The sequence below is a fragment of the Dromaius novaehollandiae genome, chromosome 3 (assembly GCF_036370855.1).
Source record: "Dromaius novaehollandiae isolate bDroNov1 chromosome 3, bDroNov1.hap1, whole genome shotgun sequence".
In the NCBI taxonomy this organism is placed as follows: Eukaryota; Metazoa; Chordata; class Aves; order Casuariiformes; family Dromaiidae; genus Dromaius; species Dromaius novaehollandiae.
The window spans coordinates 3687811-3708805 of record NC_088100.1 but is presented as its reverse complement, the minus strand read 5'-3'; the positions used below and the strand labels follow the sequence as shown (position 1 = coordinate 3708805).

The window sequence follows — 20995 nt, the reverse complement described above, 5'->3', positions numbered from 1 at the left end:
GACTTTCCAAAAGAGTGATTAATGGATTACCTTTTCCTGTTCTCCCTGAGGAAACTACTTTTTTGGCAAATGGACGTTCTTGTTGGTACTTTTGAGGAAGTGTTTGTCCTGTTTCCAGCAGACACTTGCAGAATTTTGGAGGAAGTTTTGGAAAGAAGTATTTTCCCAAAGGAAATATTTGTTCCCTGTCAGTCTGTAGTGAGGTGAGTTGATGCAAACAGAGGCAGAGTTTTTTGAAGGAGACTGGAGCAGGAAAGGTGGGCATCATTCACTTTCTCTCCATATGAACCTGTCTTTTGAGGACATCACCCAGTGACGACGGAAAAGGTTGAGCATTGTGGTCACCTCTTTCAGGCAGTGGATATAGTTAATAACCATAGTACTTAATAACTACGTAACTGCAACTTCTTTGTTCTGTTAATTTGTAGACAGTCTGAAAGTTGATTTAAATTGTCCAATGGGGATTTCACTTTGGTTCTTCCCTATTTTTCTCTCCTTGCATCTTCCAGACCAGTAGCTGTGCTTACAGCATGGAAGAAATGGTGCTGATGATGGTTCCCTGGTTCTGCTCTGAACCAGCTCCTTAGAGCAGTTCAGGAAAGTACTTTACTTTCACCGCACTTTGGTTTCACTCTTGTGAAACGTACACAGGAGTCCTTCCTTACCATATGGGGAAAGCTGGTCTGTTTCTTCCTAACACAGATCGGTAGAGACTTAAAGCATCCCTCTGAAGTAACATGGGATCTTCTTTTCCTTGGTTCTCTTCCCAAATGCTTCCACAAGGCCCTGGCCAAACAGTGAGAGTGGGAGCAGATAGACAAGAGTCCTCCATTTTACAATCAGTTCTTGCCTATGGTAGCTTATTCTTCCTTTCTGGTGTGTCTTTTCTCCCATTCACCTGGGTGCTCACCAGGGCAGTATCTGCCCATTCCTCCATGGCTACATCCTTACTAGCAAGTGAAATAGTGCCAGAGGCTGGATGCTGCAGCTAGGTCGTCCACTCGGTGTCTGTGCAAGTTTGATCCTGGCATGAACCAGGCACCATTCCCAACAGTTAGCTTGAATGTAGCCAACCTGTTTTGGAGGTTAAGAGAGTTTCATCACGTGGATGTGACCTCAGAGAGCAGGCTCTGGCATCGTGCAGTTTACTCAGAGAGAGGCAGTCTGGGTGCACAGAGCCCTGGCTGTATGGCTGACCTGACCTTGCAGCCATCCCCAATAACAGGATCTCACCGCACAAGTAGAGTCACACTGAAGTGCTGCTCTTGAACAGATGTGATATCTAGTGTGCTAAGTGGGGCAACGAGATGCTCCCCTTCCTGTAGCACTCCCCCCTCCAGCCATCATGTAGGGGTGCTGTGTTAGCGTTACAGCAGCCTAATTTTATCTAGACTTTTAACTTCCCCCCCCTGCTCCACCCCTGGTTTCACCTCTGCATGTCCCTGCTGAATAGAGGGCAGCTAGGAGGGCTGCTTTCTATGCAGATTTGCAGTTTTCAGAATTTTGGAGCATTCAGGCTAGGAAACTCTGAAGAACTTGTTTTTAGCATTGCTCCCGGTGAGTCATTTGGTTACTTGAATGCTATTTCTCCCACTGTCTTTGTGGCGCCATTGAAATAGTCAAACTTGGACTAGTCACCACATTCTCCTCTTCCGTTTATCCCTTTCTTTCTCTCTCCTTTGCTTGCTGGGATATTTGATGAGATGCCTGTCATGGTCCAAAACGGTGAATTGCACTTGGGGGCAATAGGGGACAATTAATGTGCTGTTCACAGGCCCAGCAGACACTCATGTGTTGCAACTGAAGGTCTGGCAAGGGGTAAGGCCCTCTGCCCACACATGCCCTTAGTCTTTGTGGTATCTCTGGATGCCTATCGTGGCAGGAATCAGACCTTTCCCTACACTTGCTCAGTGCAATTGTCCTTTGTTTCTGCTTGCCTTGAGCTGCAAACACAAAACAAAATTACTCCCTCAATGGCAGTAATTCTCTGGAGTGTGGGTGAGTCCATATTGCATGGGGCTTGGGCAGAGGTGGGGTCCTGAGATTCAATGAGGAATAGCCAGGCTAGACTCAGTCTCCAATGTCCTGTCTTTGCTGGCTAGAAGCAGACTTAGCAGGAAGCGTGTGATATTCTGCATTAGCAGCCATATCATATTCCATTTCTGTGGAAGTCCCCTCTTAATCCCAAAGGGTCAGAAATCAGCTTCTGCTCTGAAAAGTGGGTCTCATCTCTGTCTTTTCTGATATTCAATATTCTGTCTCAATATGCTGCTGTTCCTTCAAGCACCTAGTCTTTCTCTGAATCATTCTATGAATTCAGCTTCTATTTGCGTACTGGCTGTGCCTTAGACTTCCTGAATGACCATGTTCACACCATTTGATCTCTCTCAGCCACAGTTTCCTACTCTGTAAAGTGAAAAGGAAAAGAAAAAACCTTGCACCTCCAAAGGTGCTGTAAAGCTGCATTTGCTTATATAAAACAGTGTGACCCACAAAAAGATATCCAGGGCAGTGCCATGGAATTAACCCTGCCCTTTGAACCCCAGAGGTTCTTCTTGATTTTCTCCGTGCCATGGTATATCTTCATTCACCTAGCACGTCGTCAACAACATTTGACCTTCATGGCCGAGCACAGAATTGAGCTAGGGCAATCGACCCACTAGCTGCATGCTGTGGAGGGTCGTCGTCTCATACTGGACTCAGCCACAGCAGAAGGCATTCTGCACCCTGCGTAAGTACACTACTTTGTCACAGTCCGCCCTAGGCATTGCAGGTGTCTCATTTTGCCTGCGGTTAAGGATATTAAAGTTCTGCAAATCTAGGGGCTTTTCTTGCAGTCAGCATTTTGCAGAGGCCATGAAAGGCACATTTAATACCCTAGGAAGATGGGCTCCTTGTTAGGAGGGTGTGGGAATCAGATCGGCAGTGAAATCACCGGCAGAGAGCTAGCCTTACTGTCTTACTAGACTACTAGCTTACTGAAGCTGCTGGAAAAAACAAATCTTCCCCCGAAGTAATAATCATTCTGAAACCTGTGGGAACACAGTCGTACAGCTGTGCCGAGTCACGAACTCCTGGCTAGCAGTAAGACTACCATGTCTGTGCTCCCGGCCCTTGCAGAGATCAGCCCCAGTATCCAGCTGAACTCCTGGGTTTCTCACCCCAAGTCGGGGAGGCAGTGGATGCTGGAAGATAACATCACCCATATCACAGAGCTTCAGCTTGGGATTGGAGTCTGCAGGATTTCATTTTCTGCAGAAGGGGACACAGGGTACAAAGGAGTTATCTTTATCACAAAAACAGCACTTGGTACCATCCGACACTTCGTACAAATGTAAGGAGTTAAGAGCTCCATGAGGCCTTTGGAGATAAAGGATCACACATACACAATATGAAAGCAGAACTCAATCTGACATATAGAGATCAAAATGTAAATATCTGCGCACATGGTAGTCGTCTGCGATCTCATTGTAGGCAATGAGGTTTGATTTGGCTGCCAAAACCTGGATATCTTAAAGCCATTTGAGATGCTCCAGGGTGTCCCGCTTGGCTCCGGGTGCTCCACCAGAAGGTGTGGGTTCGCAATACACCTGCCAGACCTGTGTGGATGTCCCAGAGTATCTTGAGTGGTACCAAACATTCACGTTTAGGTGATTGAATCAGCCCTAGGTATGTGAATCTGGAGCTGATCCTCACCCACTGTACCTTCTGGAGGTCTTCCCCAGTTTTTGTCTTTTGAACGGAAAGGAGCTGAGAGACTTGTGAAGGATGGGGTGAGGATCCAGTGAGCTACAGAACAGGCGGGTCTGAGACCCAGACTGCCCAGGGCAAGATTCGGTTGTGTCCACCCTGCTTTGTGGTGGTGTGTGCTAGGGTGTGGGTCTGCCTGTGCATTTGCCCAGGGCTGTGCTGGGATGCAGTGTCTGCCTGAGGGCAGGCGAATGTCCTTTGTAACGAAGGAGGAAGGACTTCTGAGGTATCCTGGTTACTTTTTGGGAAAGCGGGAGTCCTGCCATCTGTCTAGCTCCACTTAATTTTAATCACTTGCTGTTGTCATTGAGAGAAGAGAGAGCTGAAGCTTTTCAGCCCTGGTGCTTTGCCTTGCCGCCGCACTCCCAGGGGAACCCTTCAACCACAGTGAATGATGGGGAAAGCTCTACAACACCAACTCCAGCGAACGACCTAAATTCTGGCAGGGGGTGAAATACAACTGTTACCTCTAATGACAGGATAAAATTAACACTGGTAGTAGGCACCTGATAGATTGGCCTGGAGGGTGCTGGGAGCCCCTGTCACTGCTGTGTGCTGTGTGTCTTTGGTTCGAGAGATGCAAGAGGGTTTAAAGAGTCAGTGGGATTTGGAGAGCAGGTCCTGCTGGAGAGGAGCCGTTTCGGGTGCAACTACACTAACAAACAGATCAGTTCCCCTCTTCTCTACTAACTCTCAAGCCCCAATCACACACTTGCACATGTGTTAATCATTAATTCCTGGGCTCCCTTCTGCAATGCTGTCGATCATTGGTACAGCTGGGTTCACACCAAGTTTAGCTCCTTCATCTTAGACACTCTTCTCGCAGTCTTTGCATTCTCAAATACCCACACATACCTCTTGCCACATCCCAGGACATGTAAGGCACCCCTTTGGTTTCATGCAATATAAGCCCAGCTCTAATGGGCTACACCCAGGCCTGCGTATTATTTGAAGCACTATGAAATTAAAACAACAACATAATCAACAACAACAATCACAATAATGATAGTAATAATAATAGTAATTGCACTTTCAGGCCACACAAGTACCAGTAGAGGTCTAGGGCCAAGTGTAATGCAGCATAAATGTGGCTGATCTGCTCTGGCAGGACTAATACTGAGCAGTGCAGACATGAGTCTTAGCAGCACTCTTTGCACCAGCTGGGGTCCAAAGATCATTCACTGGAGAAATTGACCTTAGCTGAGACACGGATTGTAAAAGTGGGCCATTTCTCTGCTCTTCCCTGGAGTTTTTATTGCCCTGCTAAAGACCCTGCAGCGCTGCTCTTCAGAGGTTTGGCTGCGTGGGTGATTTACCAAAAGGAATTCTCAAGCCTGAATCTTGCCTCACTCAGGCCATAAAACCACACTCATGGTGAAGGAAAATGTTTCAGAAGAGCAACCTCTCTCCATTCACAGGGACCTCACCATACTAAAATTGTGTACTTCCAGTCTTGGGGTTGTCTGGCTCCACAGCTAAACTGGCAGATGCTCTGTCTTCTGTGAAAATTAAGCCACTGAATTTCAGTCTGGTCTCCTCAGAAAAAGAGTCACCTCCAAATGAATGCCTGCACTTGGAAAAAAGTTAGAATCTCCCAAATCCTGCTTATAAGGATTTATAATCACTGCAGCAGCACAAATGTCCATGGAGGTGTTTTTCTTCTCTTGCTTTTTAGAAATGCAGTCAGAACAAGGAATCATTTCCGGTCAGTGGAGGAAACTGCAGTGAGAATTGGTGCTGTGATGGAGAAATACCAGTCAGTGAGCATTATAAATTAGTAAGCTTTCCCCTCATATGAAGCATTAAGGTTTCAGAGTCATCGTGGAATGCCCTGCTTCTGCTTATGATCCTACATGATAGATACATATTTTTTAACATATATAGCCTTGCCTTTTCAAACACTAAAAAAGCAGCCTGTCAGTCCAGGTGACGTATTAGACTTTGAACAGCCCAGCAGGCTTACAACAACTTACTCCGGAAATATGATCCAGACAAAGGGAAAAAAACATTGTGAAACTGTATTGAAATTTACAGTGAAATAGGCTTGAAGTTGCTGCTCTGTAGCAACATCTAGTGCTGCTTTTGTGCGCAAAAGCCCATGGTTTGGATTACAAACCACTATAAGGAGAGAAAAGCAGATCAGAGTGGCAGATCTTTAAGTAGCATCCTTGAAATGAAAAAGCACCTAAATCTCTTTGTGAATCATGGCTTACCCATAGCCACAAACTTGCAGCTGAACAAGACCAACCTCCTGAGCCCCTATTCATTACCCCCAGTACAAACTCATGGTAAAAGGGAGGCCCACGACAGCTGAACCGTTGACTTTGGAACAAGAACTGTAAGGGATGATGGGGACATGTGGTCCCCAGTATTGCTGAGAAGGAACACATACCTCTTGACCTTATCTATTCCCCTAACTGAAGTTCTGGTTGTGTTGGCTGAGTGGTTCAACTCATTGTCACTCCTGTGTACCTGCAAACTGGCGAGAATGCAGTCACTTATTTCATCTCGATGGGACGTCGCGGGTGAGAAAGCTCAGATGGGAGACTTGGAACTGTGGCAGAGAACCTTAATCACCTTAAAAGAGTCTGATTGCTCTGGCTGGAGATGCACTAGCGATATTTGGATTGCCCTTTTCTCCCTTGAGGCTTCTAGCTGTTGCATAGGCAGGCCTCAACGAAGCCCCGGCAGGCTCAGCTGGGCTCTGGTCAACCTTCATCCCTCCACCTGACTCAGAGAGAAGGAGGTCTGTAGCCTGGTAGGACTTGCCCTGAGGAGGCCTCAGCAGGGGCTGAGAGGGGGGGATCTGCAAGGAACCACTGCAGTTGCAGACTGCAGAGGAAAGAGGAGGTAGCTGGTCCCTGCATCAGGCATTGCTTGTCCTCACAGTTCCATCTTCTGCTCTTTATCCAGGTGCCTATTCTTTGTCTGTGAGAGACAGTGACACTGCTCATGGGGACATCATCAAACACTACAGGATCCGCACCTTAGATGGCGGGGGGTATTACATCTCCCCCAGGACTGCTTTCTCCAGCCTGCCACAGCTAATCCATCATTACAGCCGTAAGTTGCTTGCGTTCCCTTGTGGGTGTGTCTCCTAGCAGAAGGTGGATGTGTGGGCAGGGCAAGAACAGGGTTGCCAGTCACCCACCATCACTCCATCCACACTCATGGGCAAGGTGTCCTTTTCCAAGGTGAACTTGGGCACCTGAGCCTTATCCTTCCTCCTTGGGCACTGTGAGGGCAAGCTCTGCCCACAGCCATGTAGCCAGAGAGTTTCTCCAGCAGGCAAAGAAAGGAGTGAATGCTGAAGGCGTATGCAGGAGGCAGGGTTTGGACAGATTGGGCAGGGGAATTTGCTCTTATATGGCTCTCCTTGGGCTTTTTCCTTGCAGTGGGTCCATTCTGGGTGCCTTGATCCCTGTGACTGAAACAGTTATGGTGTGGCTGTAGAGGTATCCCATGGGTGGACTTTTTCCTAGCATGCGGATGGAGGAGCAGGCTAGATGTGGGGTTGAAGGGTCAGTCCATCCTATTGAACTGCTCTGTGCTTTCTCCTCACACAGAGAAGGGTGATGGCTTGTGTCAGAGGCTCACAGCTCCCTGCATATCGCTGGTTCCCCAGAGACCCTGGGCGCAGGACGAATGGGAGATCCCACGGGAGTCTCTGAAACTTGTGAAGAAACTTGGCTGTGGGCAGTTTGGGGAAGTGTGGATGGGTAAGTACAAGGCACTTAATGACTCAACATGAGTTTCGTAGTCCAGACACCTACAAGGGGTGTTAGAGAAGCTGCATACTCACTTCCCATGGCATGCTCCCATCTTTCTGCCCAGGGATCCTGGGTGTGAATGTGGGATCCTAAATTGCACACGGCAGGGTACCCAGGTGACACTGCCCCACCTTCTTTGCTTCCCTGGGACTCTGCCCCACTGCAGAGTCTGCCTCACTAACCCAGCCCTGCATCTGTTATGTGTCCCTGCATATTGCTGACTGGTAGAAGAGCAAGTGGGACATGCTCAGCTTCCTTTCCCATGCTTTTTGTGGTTGCCTTGGGAATTTATAGGGTAGACAGGACCAAACTGAGCTCTACCTCCTGACTGCAAAGTCCTGACTGGCGGAGCTGGTACACAGTGGTGGACAGAGGGCCAAGACAGAGAGAGAGAGATAGGGATGCAAAGTGATGGCTCTGTATGATGAAATGCCTGAGAATGCAGGTCCCTTCAGCTCGGAGGGCTCTCTCTGCCCAGAAAGCAGGTGGGTGCTCCAGAATTCAGATTATTTCAAACTCCAGACAGTGGAAGCCCCCAGGGATTTCCCGTAGGAAAAATCCTACAAGGCTGGGAGGAATGAGCCAGTATACGTTCACTGCACAGGCCTCCACCTGGAGCAGCGACAGCTCCTTGTGAAGGCACGTTGACTGGCAGCTGTGCCGTGTGTGTCCTCTCTCCTCTCATCGCTGCTTGTTGCTAGGAGCCCACTGGCACTCGCTTCTTGCTGGGAGATTAGAAACCATTGATCTCTCAGCCTTTCTCATCAGCTCCTCTGAAACAGGATCCACAAAGATCGCTTTCTCCCCCTACCCACAAACAGCAGGGGAAAGCAACCAGCCAAATCCGCTTAGTGTCTCGGTCTCCAGCCCTGCTGAGCTGGATGGCAACGTGCATGGGGAAACATTCCCCACTCCCAGAAGCACCGGTCCCTCAAGACACCTCTGAGACCTGTTAGAAGTGATACTGAGCACATCCCTGCCCTCTTCCCCAGCACTTCCCCAGAAGGGGAAGCCTACTCTGCAGGCTCTTGTATTCCTTATTGCGCAGCCCAGGAGAGCTTGCAGAGAGGCCAAAATTTCTCAGGGCCTCGTTATCTCCCTGCAGGCTACTACAAGAACAACGTCAAGGTGGCTGTGAAGACCATGAAGGAGGGCAGCATGGATCCTGATGCCTTCTTGGCAGAGGCAAACTTGATGAAGAGGCTCCAACACGACAAACTGGTCCGGCTATACGCGGTAGTCACCAAGCAGCCAATCTACATAGTCACAGAGTACATGGCCAACGGTAAGGCGCCTCATGGAGCTTTTTGGCTGGGGTTTCTGCAAAAGTATGTCGATAAGCTGACAGGTACTGCCATGCATAATGTGGAGAGCATTATCTCAGATCTGTAAGGAGGAGGATTAAGTGATCTAGAAGGTTGTTTCCAGCACTGGAAGGGATTTCCTGGATGATCAAATCCTGCCTCTTGTGGTCTCACATTTCATAAGCCCCTTTGCAAAATGATGATGCTCCATTTGAAGACCTCCACGGTTCCTGCTGGAAGTTTGTTTGAGATTTTTACTCCCTTCATGGTGAAGTTGTCCTTTCTTTTGCCCCTCTTGCCTATGAGACTTTGAGTGAAGGATGCACAGGATTTTGCAAAAGGTCTGGGGGATGGGAGTGGGAGGGGGAAATTGGCTGCATTTGGGAACTTTCCTAATGGAAGATTCTCCAAAGGACAGTTACTGTTGTTCCTTGGGTTTTGTCTAGGCTGCAGGTAGATTTTTTGCTTATATTCAGTGAAGGAGCAGGGAAAGTAAATTCATACAATTATTCAGAACAGTCCTGACAGTCTCTCCTCTTTTGCAGGATGTTTGCTGGATTACCTGAAGACAGAAGAAGGAAGCCAACTGAGTCTCCCAAAACTTATTGATATGTCTTCTCAGGTTAGTAAATGGACTCTGGGAAATGAACTTGAGGCATGATTTGTTATTGTCCCAGTGAAATTATTGCAAGTTTGAAGCATGTGCCAGAATATCAATTTCCTGGAGAAAAACAGCACCTCCTGGTGTGCTGTCTAAGGATTTCTTCCTCAGCACTCTTATGCTGGTATGGAAGTCAGCTCAGCATTGCTCTTCCGTCTTTAGGATAACCCTCTGAGGAACTTAGCGAAGTGCTGGAGATACTTTTTTTCTGTCTTACCGAGCAGGAAATAAGTTTGTTTCTCTTGTTACCAAAAGGAAGAGAAATTTCAGAAAAAGACTTTGAATGTGGGGACGTGCTGGCTTGCAGGAGGTCTTCCCTTCTGATGATTAGGCACAAAGGATGCTCTGTCCGCCAAATTTGGAAATATTGCTCCTTACAAGAACAAACTTTTGCCTTAGTAGGGTTGCTTCCCTCAAAGCCTCCCGGGGCAATAAATGTTAATAGTTGTAGCTGTACCGTATCTTTTTGATCCAGCAGGGCATCTGAACTCAAAAGGGTCAAAGCTGGGGAAACTGAGGACCAGAGTGGCAGTGTCTTGGCAACAAGTTATACATGAAGGATGAGACTGGCAAAATCCCTCGACTCTGGTCCTAGACAGCTGTTGCCAGAGTTTGACTCACCCCTGAGCAGAGTTAAGCTAATTTTGGAAATGTTGAAAAAAAGCCATGCAGAGTCAGTGTCACGGCTGAGTACAGCTGACTTGAGGTGCAGGTCTGGAATTTACCCACAGGACCACCCAGCCTCTCTGGGCCAAAGCCAGCCCAAGCAAATGCTGTGTAGAGTTGATTTCTGCCATCATACAGAGTTATTTTAAAAATGAATTAAAGAGTGGGGAATCTTAAGGTTGTATGATAGTGAAAAAATTTGCTTCTTGTTTGCAAAACATTTAAATGCCTTAAATCGGTTATTTTTATTCTCACCCCCATGAATGATGTAAGGAGCATATTTAGTACTTTTCCTCTTCATTACTGACAAAACTTCCCTATCTGCAGTTTTACCTTTGTTGCCTGCGATAGGTTATAGAGCTGAATGCAGCCTCCCTGTTTAAAATCCTTCTTTTCTTGTTCACGTCTTTCTTTCTTCCACTTCTTTCTTTCTTTTATTCTTTCATTGTTTCATTCATTCTTTCTTTTTCATTCTTTTGTTATTTCATTCTCCTGAAAAAAATAACTTGTGGTTTGTTTTAAATTCCTGATGATAAGCAGAAGGGTCCAAATTCATCTACGTTACGGAACCCTTGGACTTGCAGAAGAGAGATAAACCAGAGAACGTAGACTGATACATTAATACAAAATAAGAAAACACCAAAGCCAGAGCAATCTGAACCCGACTGCAGCCATAGGGGTGACCCAAAAAGCTCCATAGCAAAGCTACTGGCCAATGTTGCATCCAGATTTGAGGAATGGACAGCAGAAGCTACAAGTCCTAGTGCATTTATTTCACACACAGTTTATAACTTGCTTTGAGCACTTGGAATAACGAAGTATCTCCAGGCAGGTGCATGCAAGCATTTGGAGAGAGGGCAATGGTCCAGCCTGCCCTAGGGAACAGGGTTATGCAGGTTTGACAACAAACCAGCTGTAGGAGCCAAACCAGGGCTGTGGCGCACAGGAGAGACCTGTCCCCGGGCATCCTGCAGAGCCATGCGCCTGAGCCTCCTCTCCGAGTTCAGGGTTCAAGCCTTGAATGTAACCACGTGACGTGAGCTGGCCAGAAGCTGCTCCGTTACGGTGGTGCAGAGCAGGTCGAACAGTCCCCCTCAGTAATTCGGGGTCAGTAAGTGCATGTGGATGTCACCATGAGCTCCTATGACCCCCCACACCCCAGCCATGTAATATCTCCACACGAGCTATCTGCAATGAGCAGGGTAAGAAGCAGCTTTTTGTCCATCCCTCAAAACCCATGGAGACACAGGTGTCAGTCTGAAGGCCAACTTTCATCACTCCTCTCCCACCTCCATCACCAGCTTCCCCAGAGCAGCAGGATTCAAAAAAATCACTCGCTATCTCTGGGAGGAGGAGGAGGGAAGTCTCTTGAGCTATTTTGCAATCTGTTTACTCATGGTGTCTTGATGACACCATGGCCCAAAAGGAGCCTGGCCCTCTAGAGCACAATTTTGGATTCAATAGCATCCTCAGGAGTTAAAATTAGAAAGCTCTGAGCTGATGCACTTGATCCTGTGGTCATTTTTGAGGGCACATGCTTGAATGCACTCTGGGCTGAAACAAACCCATTGCTGGGTACTATCTCATTAACATCAGGACAGGAAATGACATCAATTCTTCCATTTTCCACTGCAGCAAACAGCACTTGCACTGAATGGGTGTTGACACAGGTTAGAAACGCAGCATTGGAAAGTATGTGTTAGTATCCTGTTTAAAACCACATGCAAGCAAAGATGCTGATGTGAATCTGTGTGGAGTGGAAAGTTGCTTTGCCTTCAACCCGCAGGCACATGAAAGCTTAAATAGGTGCTAACCATTATTAGCAGGGGCTGCATGTATCCACTCAGCCTCTGATAAAAGCCTATCCCAAATTTGAGGCTCGACTGATACAGAAACTGTTCAGTCTCCCTCTGCTAAATCCCTCAGTGCCTAGCGATAAAAGATCATTGCCATCATTTACAGGGGCTCGTCACATGCTAGATGCCTCCCCAGTGTTGCTCCCTGCTCCAAGATGCTAGACACAGAGAGAGTCCAAGAAAGAAGAAAAGTAAATCCCTCCTAAAATAAATTCTCTGCAAAGCAGCAGTCTGTACTGGCAGTGGCTGAAGAAGGCAGTGAGTGCCCAGGATAAGGGATTTGCCCAGGGATGTGCTTTCTATCCCAGTCATATTCCAATGGATGCCTGGGTTTTCTGGGTTTTTTTGCTTCATGTAGCTATCAGAGGGGAACTACATTGTGTCCTGGGTCCTAGGCAGAATCCAGCACAAGGAAAGCAAACACTGGTCTCAGCTTTATTGTAGAGGGACCTCCAGGGAGCTCCTGCCCACTCCAAAGCAGACCAGCTAGAAAGAGTGAGGAGGTTGCTGAAGGGCATCTAATTGTCTTAGATTTGAAGTTTTCTGCTGTGGCTGAGGGACTGATGAGCTCCTTGAGCTTTTTTCTTTTTTAATGCATATATTTAATCTGCAACGTTTATGATTCAAATCCCAACTAGAGGGGAGAATCTTGTGGCAGAAACTGGGAATCCAGTGATGTGGGTTCAGGTTTGCTTCAATTTTCTGCATCTCACTACAGACATGTCTCAAAGCTGTAACTTCTTAGCAAAACAGAGAGTAATGCTTCTGTTCGGCTTGACCTCACTGTTTGAAGCTTTTAGAGGCAGGGTGTGTGTTGGTAGAGACGCACACATGTAGACATACATGGCCAGTATCTATCTATCTATCTATCTATCATCCATCCATCCATCCATGGAGCATGTATAAAGGCCAATACACGTTGGCAACCCTACACACATTGTTTATACGTGTATGCTTGTCAAGACGGATAGGATGCAGCCAGACCAACATTTTGTCAAGGGAAAGTAAATGGATTAAGACAGGGCCCTTCCTCCTCTCCCAGGTGGCAGAAGGAATGGCGTACATCGAGCGGATGAACTCCATCCACCGCGACCTGAGAGCCGCCAACATCCTCGTCTCAGAGACACTCTGCTGCAAAATTGCTGATTTTGGCCTGGCCCGGATCATCGAGAATGAATACTTGGCACAAGAAGGTGGGTGTTGTTCCCAGCATTGCCTCACCGTTGCAGCCCCTTGGCTGGACCTCCCCTTATCTGCAACCCTCCTGCTGCGCGGAGCCATGCCGAGATACCTGGCATCCATGGGCTGGGCTAGGAGATGCCTGCCGGGACGTGGGCATGGGACGCCGTGGTCGGCAGCATGAGCACAGAGTCCCCATTTCAGCTGGCACCAGCACCCAGGCAGCAGGCACAGCAAGAAAGAGAGGTGACCAGGGCATCCCCGTGGAGGCAGCAGACCTTGGGGATGCGATAGAGACGCCGAGGTTTGCGGAGGGAGATGGAAAAAATAAGTCTTTCTGGCACTGTGTGGAGGAGTCCTGCTGAATCTCAGGTTCTGTTGCTGGAGATACTTGATCACTACTAAAGTAGCCCTCTGCCTGTGCTTGCGTGCTAATAGTGAGTCAGTCCGAAGGGGAGGAAATAGCAGTGTAATTAAGTCACCAAGCACCTCGGGGCTGCAGAGGGAGCTGGAACCGCAGACTTAGGGCGACAGGCAGACTCCAGACATCCCGTGCAAGCTGAGCCCAGAGCAGCTCCGTCCCTTCAGTAACTGAGGGGCAACTTATACCATACGAGTCTGCATTTGGAGTTTGGCAGGTGTCTCTGATGGGAACAGAGTACCTGGAATATCTTTAAAAAAATGCAAAAAACAACTTCCCACTTGTTAATGTGAAACGTCCTTATGGCTCCACCAGCAAAGCCAACCTTTTGCTGGGGCTGCTGGTTTAACCTCTGAATTGGTGAAGGACAAGACAGTGTGGCTGAGAGGCGTCACACTGAGCTGTTTTGCTTGACGCAGATGTCCATTTACAGCTGTTTGACAACAGGGTTAAGTCAAATTCTTCCAGCAACAATTTCTTTCCTGTATTTTGAGGTCAGCTGTGAGACTGTCATTCAGATCGCTAAGATCCTTTATACGGGATCAGAGAAATGAGCAGAAATGACGGAAATAAATCAATTAAGTATAGTATAAGAGGCTCTTACCAAAAATTTTTCAGTCTTTGGAAATCGGCCTTCCTCTAGAGGTGGGATGAAGATTTCTAATGCTGAAATTTCCCATAAAGAACATTTTTGAGAAAGGAAATTGAATAAGCTTTTTTTTCCTTACAAGATGAAAAACATCCGTTTCAGTCTGCTGTTCTCAGAATACTTTATGATACAAAATGTGGCCATCCAACATGCAAAATTATTTCAAAATGGAAAAAAAAATCACAAATATCATTTGTGAAATGTCATTAAGGGCTATTTTGAGATTGCTGGAACTAGTTTAGAGAGTTTTTATCCTTAGAGTAGTTTTGGTGAAATCAGTATTATTTTTAGCATACTCAGAAAATCTACATTTCCTATGGAGAATAATTCCTATTAGCACTTTTCCAGCTACTTTTAATCTTAAATAACAACTGCCCCTTATCTACTTCGAACAATTTTGACTTAACAGATTGCATTTCCTAACCTCATTTGTCTACTTGTCAAAAGTATGACATGCAAGAACAAAGGCACTTATTTCATGCATTGCATTTGGACTTTCAGTACTGCAAGGAGATATACAAATAAAAATGTTGTTTCTCTGCAGCCTTTAACACATTCAGTTCCTACATATCAAGTTTTTTTTTTTTAACCTTAGCAAAACTTAAATTGCAATTTTATGGTCATTGCTATCTGCAGTGTGTGAAACAAGATCTTGGTGGACAAAATGGGACTTTTTTTTAAATTTATGTACGCATCTGTAAGAAGCAGTGAATTTGTATCTGTCTGCAGTTTTTGTGCACATTTGCTAAATACAGCCCCCTTCCAGCGCATGATTTTTATAAAGCATAAAATCTTACCATTGCTGGCTTCTAATAGAGCTATCCTAGGCATTTACTTCAAATAGCGCCGACACGTACGCTGGGCTAGAGAAACCCACTGGCTGCTCATGGCAGGTTAATACTGGAGGCATGATGGGTGTCTAACGAGTAGCTGGTCCTGCTTCATGCATTAAGTGGCTGCAACAGGCACTGCTCGGCCCCAGCACCGGTCCCTCAGCGCACGCTGCTCTGGTCGGCTTTCGGGACTCCAATTCCTGCGCTCCATTCTTGAGATCCTGTTGCGAAATATGTAAGAGATGCAAAAGTGGTACAAGTCTGCTGATTTCTGCAGCTTTATCAGTAAAATAGTTTGCCCAGAATTTTTTTTTTTTTTAATATGGGTATTATCATGAAATATGGGTATTTCCCAGTGCAACCTTTTTTTTCCTTATTGGGCCTCTTTGTATCATTATCTACGTATGTTTATAAGCGTTTGCATGTGAAAGAGTCTTGTAAGATGAAATAGCTTTGATTGCACTGGAAAAAGATCCAAGAGGGGCACAGAGATGCCAAGCAGAAGAGACCTTATAATGAAAGCAGGAGGCAAGCAGCAATTACCTCCTTCTTGGCTGTAGAAGTACTTTAACTTAAAAGTTTAACTTTATCCCCAAAACTCCACAGTACCTTCAATTATTCCTGTCGCAGCCCCACAGTGCAGTCAACAGAACTCAGTTTTCGGACAGTCGTTTGCCGGCGGGAATGCTGGGAGATGCTCCACCTAAATGTCCTATTTCCCTTTGCTTTCTCCTGACAGGCGCCAAATTCCCTATTAAGTGGACAGCGCCAGAGGCCATTAATTTTGGAGTTTTCACAATCAAATCTGATGTTTGGTCTTTCGGTATCCTTCTGACAGAAATCATAACCTACGGCAGGATCCCATACCCAGGTACGGTGCGCTGCAAATTCGGGCTGAGCACAGATGAGCTTCAAAGCATCTAATGCTGCTTTACACTTGGATGCGCATACGCATGTGGACACGCATACCCCTGTGTCCAGACACATGCCCCTAACTCTTCATGCAAGATTTCCTCTCTCAGGCTCCTGCAAGCCTTAGACATACCTGAGCCAGGTGAAAGCCATGGAGGGAGGTTGGGGATCAAGGGAGGGGGAGCAGGACCCCGCAGAAGGGACCGTGTCTGGATGCTGCCTGGCACTATGGTCCCAGACTGGCCCTGTCATAGGGTTGGACGTGAGCCGGGCATCATCCCCATGGCACCGAATAACTCCTGCGGGACTGCCTTTCTCCCTAGGGATGACCAACCCCGAGGTGATTCGCAACCTGGAGCGGGGCTACCGCATGCCCTGCCCGGACATGTGCCCCGGCGAACTCTACAACATCATCCTGAAATGCTGGCGAAATAGGCCTGAGGAGCGCCCCACCTTCGAATACCTGCAGTCGGTCCTCGAGGACTTTTACACTGCCACAGAGAAGCAGTACGAGCCAGAGCCACAGCAGTAACCAAGGTCCCACCCGCAGCTGGGGACTGAGCCCAAGGAAAGCCACCAGCCCACATGGCCCATCCTGTCTCCAGCCAGTGATGGCTCTTTTCCAGCCATTCCCTTTATCTTGCGTGCTGCCACACAATGTATTTGGAGATGGGGAAGAGGAGGGATGTGAGGGAGGTGGATGCTGCCAGATCTGTTGTTTTCTTGGAGACTCAAGAGAAAAATGGCTAAGAGCTGGCACAGCTCCTTCCCCCCCAGCCTTGAAGGTCTGTACCCAAATCATGGTCATTGCCTCTTGCCATGAAGGAGGGCAGACAGACTCTTCTGTGAAAAGCCCCTTCCGTCCACCCAGCTGTGGTCCCACTGCCCTGGGCTGCCCACGGGCAGGGCGCTGCTGAAGGAAGCGGGGAACTTGGCCCAGGGTGGTGCTAAGGGGGGGGCTGCACATCTCTCCCCCACCTTCGATGCCACTGCTGGCAATACTACAACCCCCTTCATGCCACGGGCATGGGTGGAAACGTGTCCTCTCCACGCTGCCCTGGACGACACCAGGCCCCCCAAGCTCCGGAGCAGCCTGTCAGCACAGTGCCCCCCGCCCTCAGCCAACAATAAAGACCAGGCTAAGGCCAAATGCTGCTTCTTTTTTGGGGCATCATGACAAAAACAGCTTCCTCCATTGCCTCTCTGCCTCCAGCTCATGGAGGAGGAAAGGCCCCCAGGTTGCAGAGGATGGTACTGGGGGTGGTCGTTGGGGGGGGGGTGCATCCCGACAGGCCGGCTCATATGGTCCAGAAGCCAAGAGAGATGTTTCTTGGTGTGGCCACGAGATGTCCCTCCTTCCTCGCAAATCTGGGGAGGGCTCCTGCCTCCTGCCACCCATCCAGAGAGGGAGGCAGCTGGCAGGGGGGAAAAACGAATTAAAAAAAAAAAAAAAAAACTAAAACATCCCCAAAACCTCACCCTCCCTGCTTTGCTGAGCCCTTGGCTGCAGAAACTCCCTGTGGCCGCTCTCCTCCTGCAGCCAGCACTGGTGCATCCTCAGAGAGTGCTGCCAGTGCCATGGTGTGGCCTCTCCATTCCCAGCTCTGCTGGCACCGGCAGGGTTCAAATGCTCTCTTGCTGCCCACTAGGACGTGCACGACACGTACAGCCGGGCGAAAAAATGGTCTCTGATCGTCAGCAATGGATTGCACTGGACATTGGGGGGGGTGTGTGTGTGAAGGATGAAGGAATAGGGCTAAAACCAAAAGGGGCACGAAGAGGGCAGGAATGGGCACCAGGTGGACTTCTGGTCATTGCCAGTGGTGAATCTGGGTCAGCTGCAGAGAGCTTCCTGCCAGCACAGCTGCAAATGCTGCAGATTATGGCACTGAGCAGGGTGTCCCTGGGCTGCTTGGTCTGCTCAGAGCTGGAAGTTGTAGGGTCATAAGCATCCTGGCAGAGAAAGGAAATGTGAAAGAGAGGAGCAGTGTTAGGGTGCTCCTTTGGGCTGACGTGCTTGCAAGGGCAAAGATTTGACAAGGTTATGTCACTTTTCGTGTAAGAACAGTTGTGCCAGGTAAAAGCCTATGCATGTAAGAGTGTATTCTCGCTGCAAGTGAGCAATAGCAGACATCCAGGGAATACTTTAGGAAAAGAACAAATATTCAGGGATGTTTTTTCTCTCTTCCAACATTTAGCACATTGGGCAATTTCTGAGCCAGAAGTGGTATCTTTATTGATAAGCCCTCCATGGATTTCTCTTCCATAAAGTGTGGAAAGGGAATAAGAGGAAAGGTAGAAATCACAGAAGGTTTAAAAATATAATTAAAACTTGGTAAGTGGTCAGGTAGTGTGTGGCAAGGCCGTACTTAACCTGGGTACAAGGTGGGCTAAGTTAATGCTAGGATAGCTACCTGGCCATGTTAGCATTGCGCTGCAGGTGAACACGGTCTGGTCCAAAGTGAAGACCCTATTTTCTACTCCGTGAACCAGATTTTGAGCCCCGCCAAAGAGGGGGCTTCTCACAGTGTAACATCAACAGGATGCTGTCAGAAAGAAACTACAGCAATAACCACTTACAGCCAAAAAAAAATCTGACCTTCATAAACACATGGCACAGAGTTAACCAGTGCACCTCCTTGCTGCAGGGGAGTCTTGAAGGAAAAAGCTGTGGAAAGATTCATAACAAATCTATAGGTACAACTGGGCTATTGTCAGCTACATTCAGCTCAAGGCCTTGTTCTTCAGTGCCATAATGTGCCTGTTCATTGCCTGTGATGAGACAAAACCCTCCCACTAGGATGCCAGCATCATTATCCAGGTGTTCCTGATGGGATAACAGCATTTGCGCTCTTTTCCTGGCTTCACACACTGTTTCTTCCTCCTTTCCAGACTCCCAGTTGAGGAAAGGAGGCCACAGGACTGGCTTATGAGGCTGGAGGCTTTTGGCCTCCAAGAGGCCAAGGTCTCTGGAGACAGCAAGTTTGCACAGCCTGGAAGAAGTCATTCCCTGCATCTCCAGAAGTGAAAGGGGCTTTAAGAGCAGTAAATGAGGGCTCCTAGACACAGGAGGAAGGGAACCGAGGGAGATGATACAGGCCTCAGAAATCCTGTAACTAATCTCCTCTCCCATATGATTTCCCACTGGGGCAAATCAGTGCAGCTGCACTAAAGCCAAGGAGGTGCTGATTTAAACCAGCTGAGGATTCATCCCTGCAGGTCCCTCCCAGTGTCACAGCTGGGCTGGGGCCCAGCTCCAGACACCTCCATGCAGGAGTCTCCAAGTGCACCCAGGGCATCGGCAGAGAGTTAGCTCATAGCACCAGCAGACTCTAGGATGGTTTTAGCAAACATGTATGGTTAGCCAAATTGCTCCCAAGGCTCTGTCAACTGTTCAGCAAAAACATAGGCCCCTAAATCCAGCAGAGATATGCCAGGGTGTCCAGGGCATTTTCACTGGGCTGGTGGAAAGAATATGTGATCTATGGGACACCTGCACCACACTGGCTCTGCAACTGGAGGCTGGGTGAGAAACCTCTGAGTGTCTAATAGATCGTGAGACGTCTATCTTCACGCAGTGGAATATCCCTTAAGTGTCCAAATCTGCAGGTAAATTAATCCCCGGTGTCTCAGAGCTCTTCCCTTATCATGCCTATGGCTCATTCGATCTGTAACTGCCTTCCACAGTAAAACAATAGGCAATTTTGATCCTCATGGAAGAAGATGTGGTTCCTCCCAAATATTTCTTTGAGTTGTCAGAACTAATCCTCCAAATCAACTTGAACAGCTGGGGAGCAGTGATGTGGCCAGGGCCTGGACACAATTATATTGACTTCTTCATCCTAATATTCAGCAAAGCTTGTCCACCCATCTCTGTCTTCACAACTTGGTTCCTGGGCTCCTTGAGCCTAAATGTCCTGGTGCTACTTTAAGATAAAAAAAACCACAGGCTTGGTCCACTTGTTTCATGGTTCCAAAGGACAAGCTATACGTGCTATAAATATACAAAGGCAATTTTAGACACAAGGGATTTATTAGTTATTTATTCAATAACTACATGTGAGTTGAAGAAACAATCACTCACTCTATTTGAGTTTCAGTTTGGTCTCTCTTGTTTACCAGGAACCCTATGCAGGACTAGGAGATCTCTTAACTAAATGGCATACTGCAGATAAATACGTCTGAAATGGGCTGCCTGTGACATATGACTCCTTGGCTGCAAATATTTTATTGAACTGAAAATTGTGGATAATTTGTGCTGGAACAAACAGTGAAGAAGAGTTACATCGTGTCTGCTAAGTGTTTGTGCATTTCATTATCATCCAAGGCCAGAGAGTCAAGTATTATAGCTGAATTTAGAAAGGAACTGGGTATTTTTACGGCCAATAATAACATGTGGCCAAGCCCAGGGTAAATGTAACAAAGGAGCGATTGTAAGTTATACATCCTCTGCACTGGACATCATAGCCCTTTTTATTCATGCTGCACAAACACTTGTTGAATTTTGATTCCTACCACACCTGTAATAAATGGTTGGAGACAAAATGCTTACCTGGCTGCATAAGTGCATGTGTTTCCACCACTAAGGCCCTCGATAAGCCATTGTGGAAGTCACTGGCAGCTCTTCTTTTGGCTTCAACGGAGTAGGGTTGTAGGCTGTGTCACCACTTGAGACTCATCAAGTTGCTGAGGGAAACCATCAGCCTCAGGACCAATCATGCATGCATACGACAGCTTCCAAAACTTCTGGGAAAGTAGCACCACAGCTCCACCACAACCAAAATCATTCAGCTGGAGATAAGGGGATCTGCACGGGCCCCAGCCAAAGGCTCACATAAGACCCATGGAGCAGGAGAAAGGTAGTAAAAGGGATCCAGGGTTTCATGCTTAGTTTGTGATCCTTGAGTGATCTGCAGCAGGGACCCTATCACCGTCCCCTCAAGCAAACAGGTCAGTTACAAGGGCTCTTTAAAACTACCCAAGAAGGATGTGTT

The 20995-nt window shown here is 47.6% G+C and overlaps 1 protein-coding gene across 1 annotated transcript in view; it reads left to right on the top strand.

Moving 5' to 3' along the window:
• BLK (BLK proto-oncogene, Src family tyrosine kinase) overlaps positions 1-17128 on the top strand; it is a 46258-nt gene extending 29130 nt beyond the window's left edge. Inside the window, exons 7-13 of the mRNA XM_026113481.2 lie at positions 6664-6813; positions 7317-7469; positions 8626-8805; positions 9370-9446; positions 13050-13200; positions 15829-15960; positions 16325-17128. Coding sequence (XP_025969266.1) covers positions 6664-6813; positions 7317-7469; positions 8626-8805; positions 9370-9446; positions 13050-13200; positions 15829-15960; positions 16325-16533 — 1052 coding nt within the window. The 3' untranslated portion in view covers positions 16534-17128. The remainder of the gene's footprint in view (positions 1-6663; positions 6814-7316; positions 7470-8625; positions 8806-9369; positions 9447-13049; positions 13201-15828; positions 15961-16324) is intronic.
• The last annotated feature ends 3867 nt before the right edge of the window (positions 17129-20995 follow it).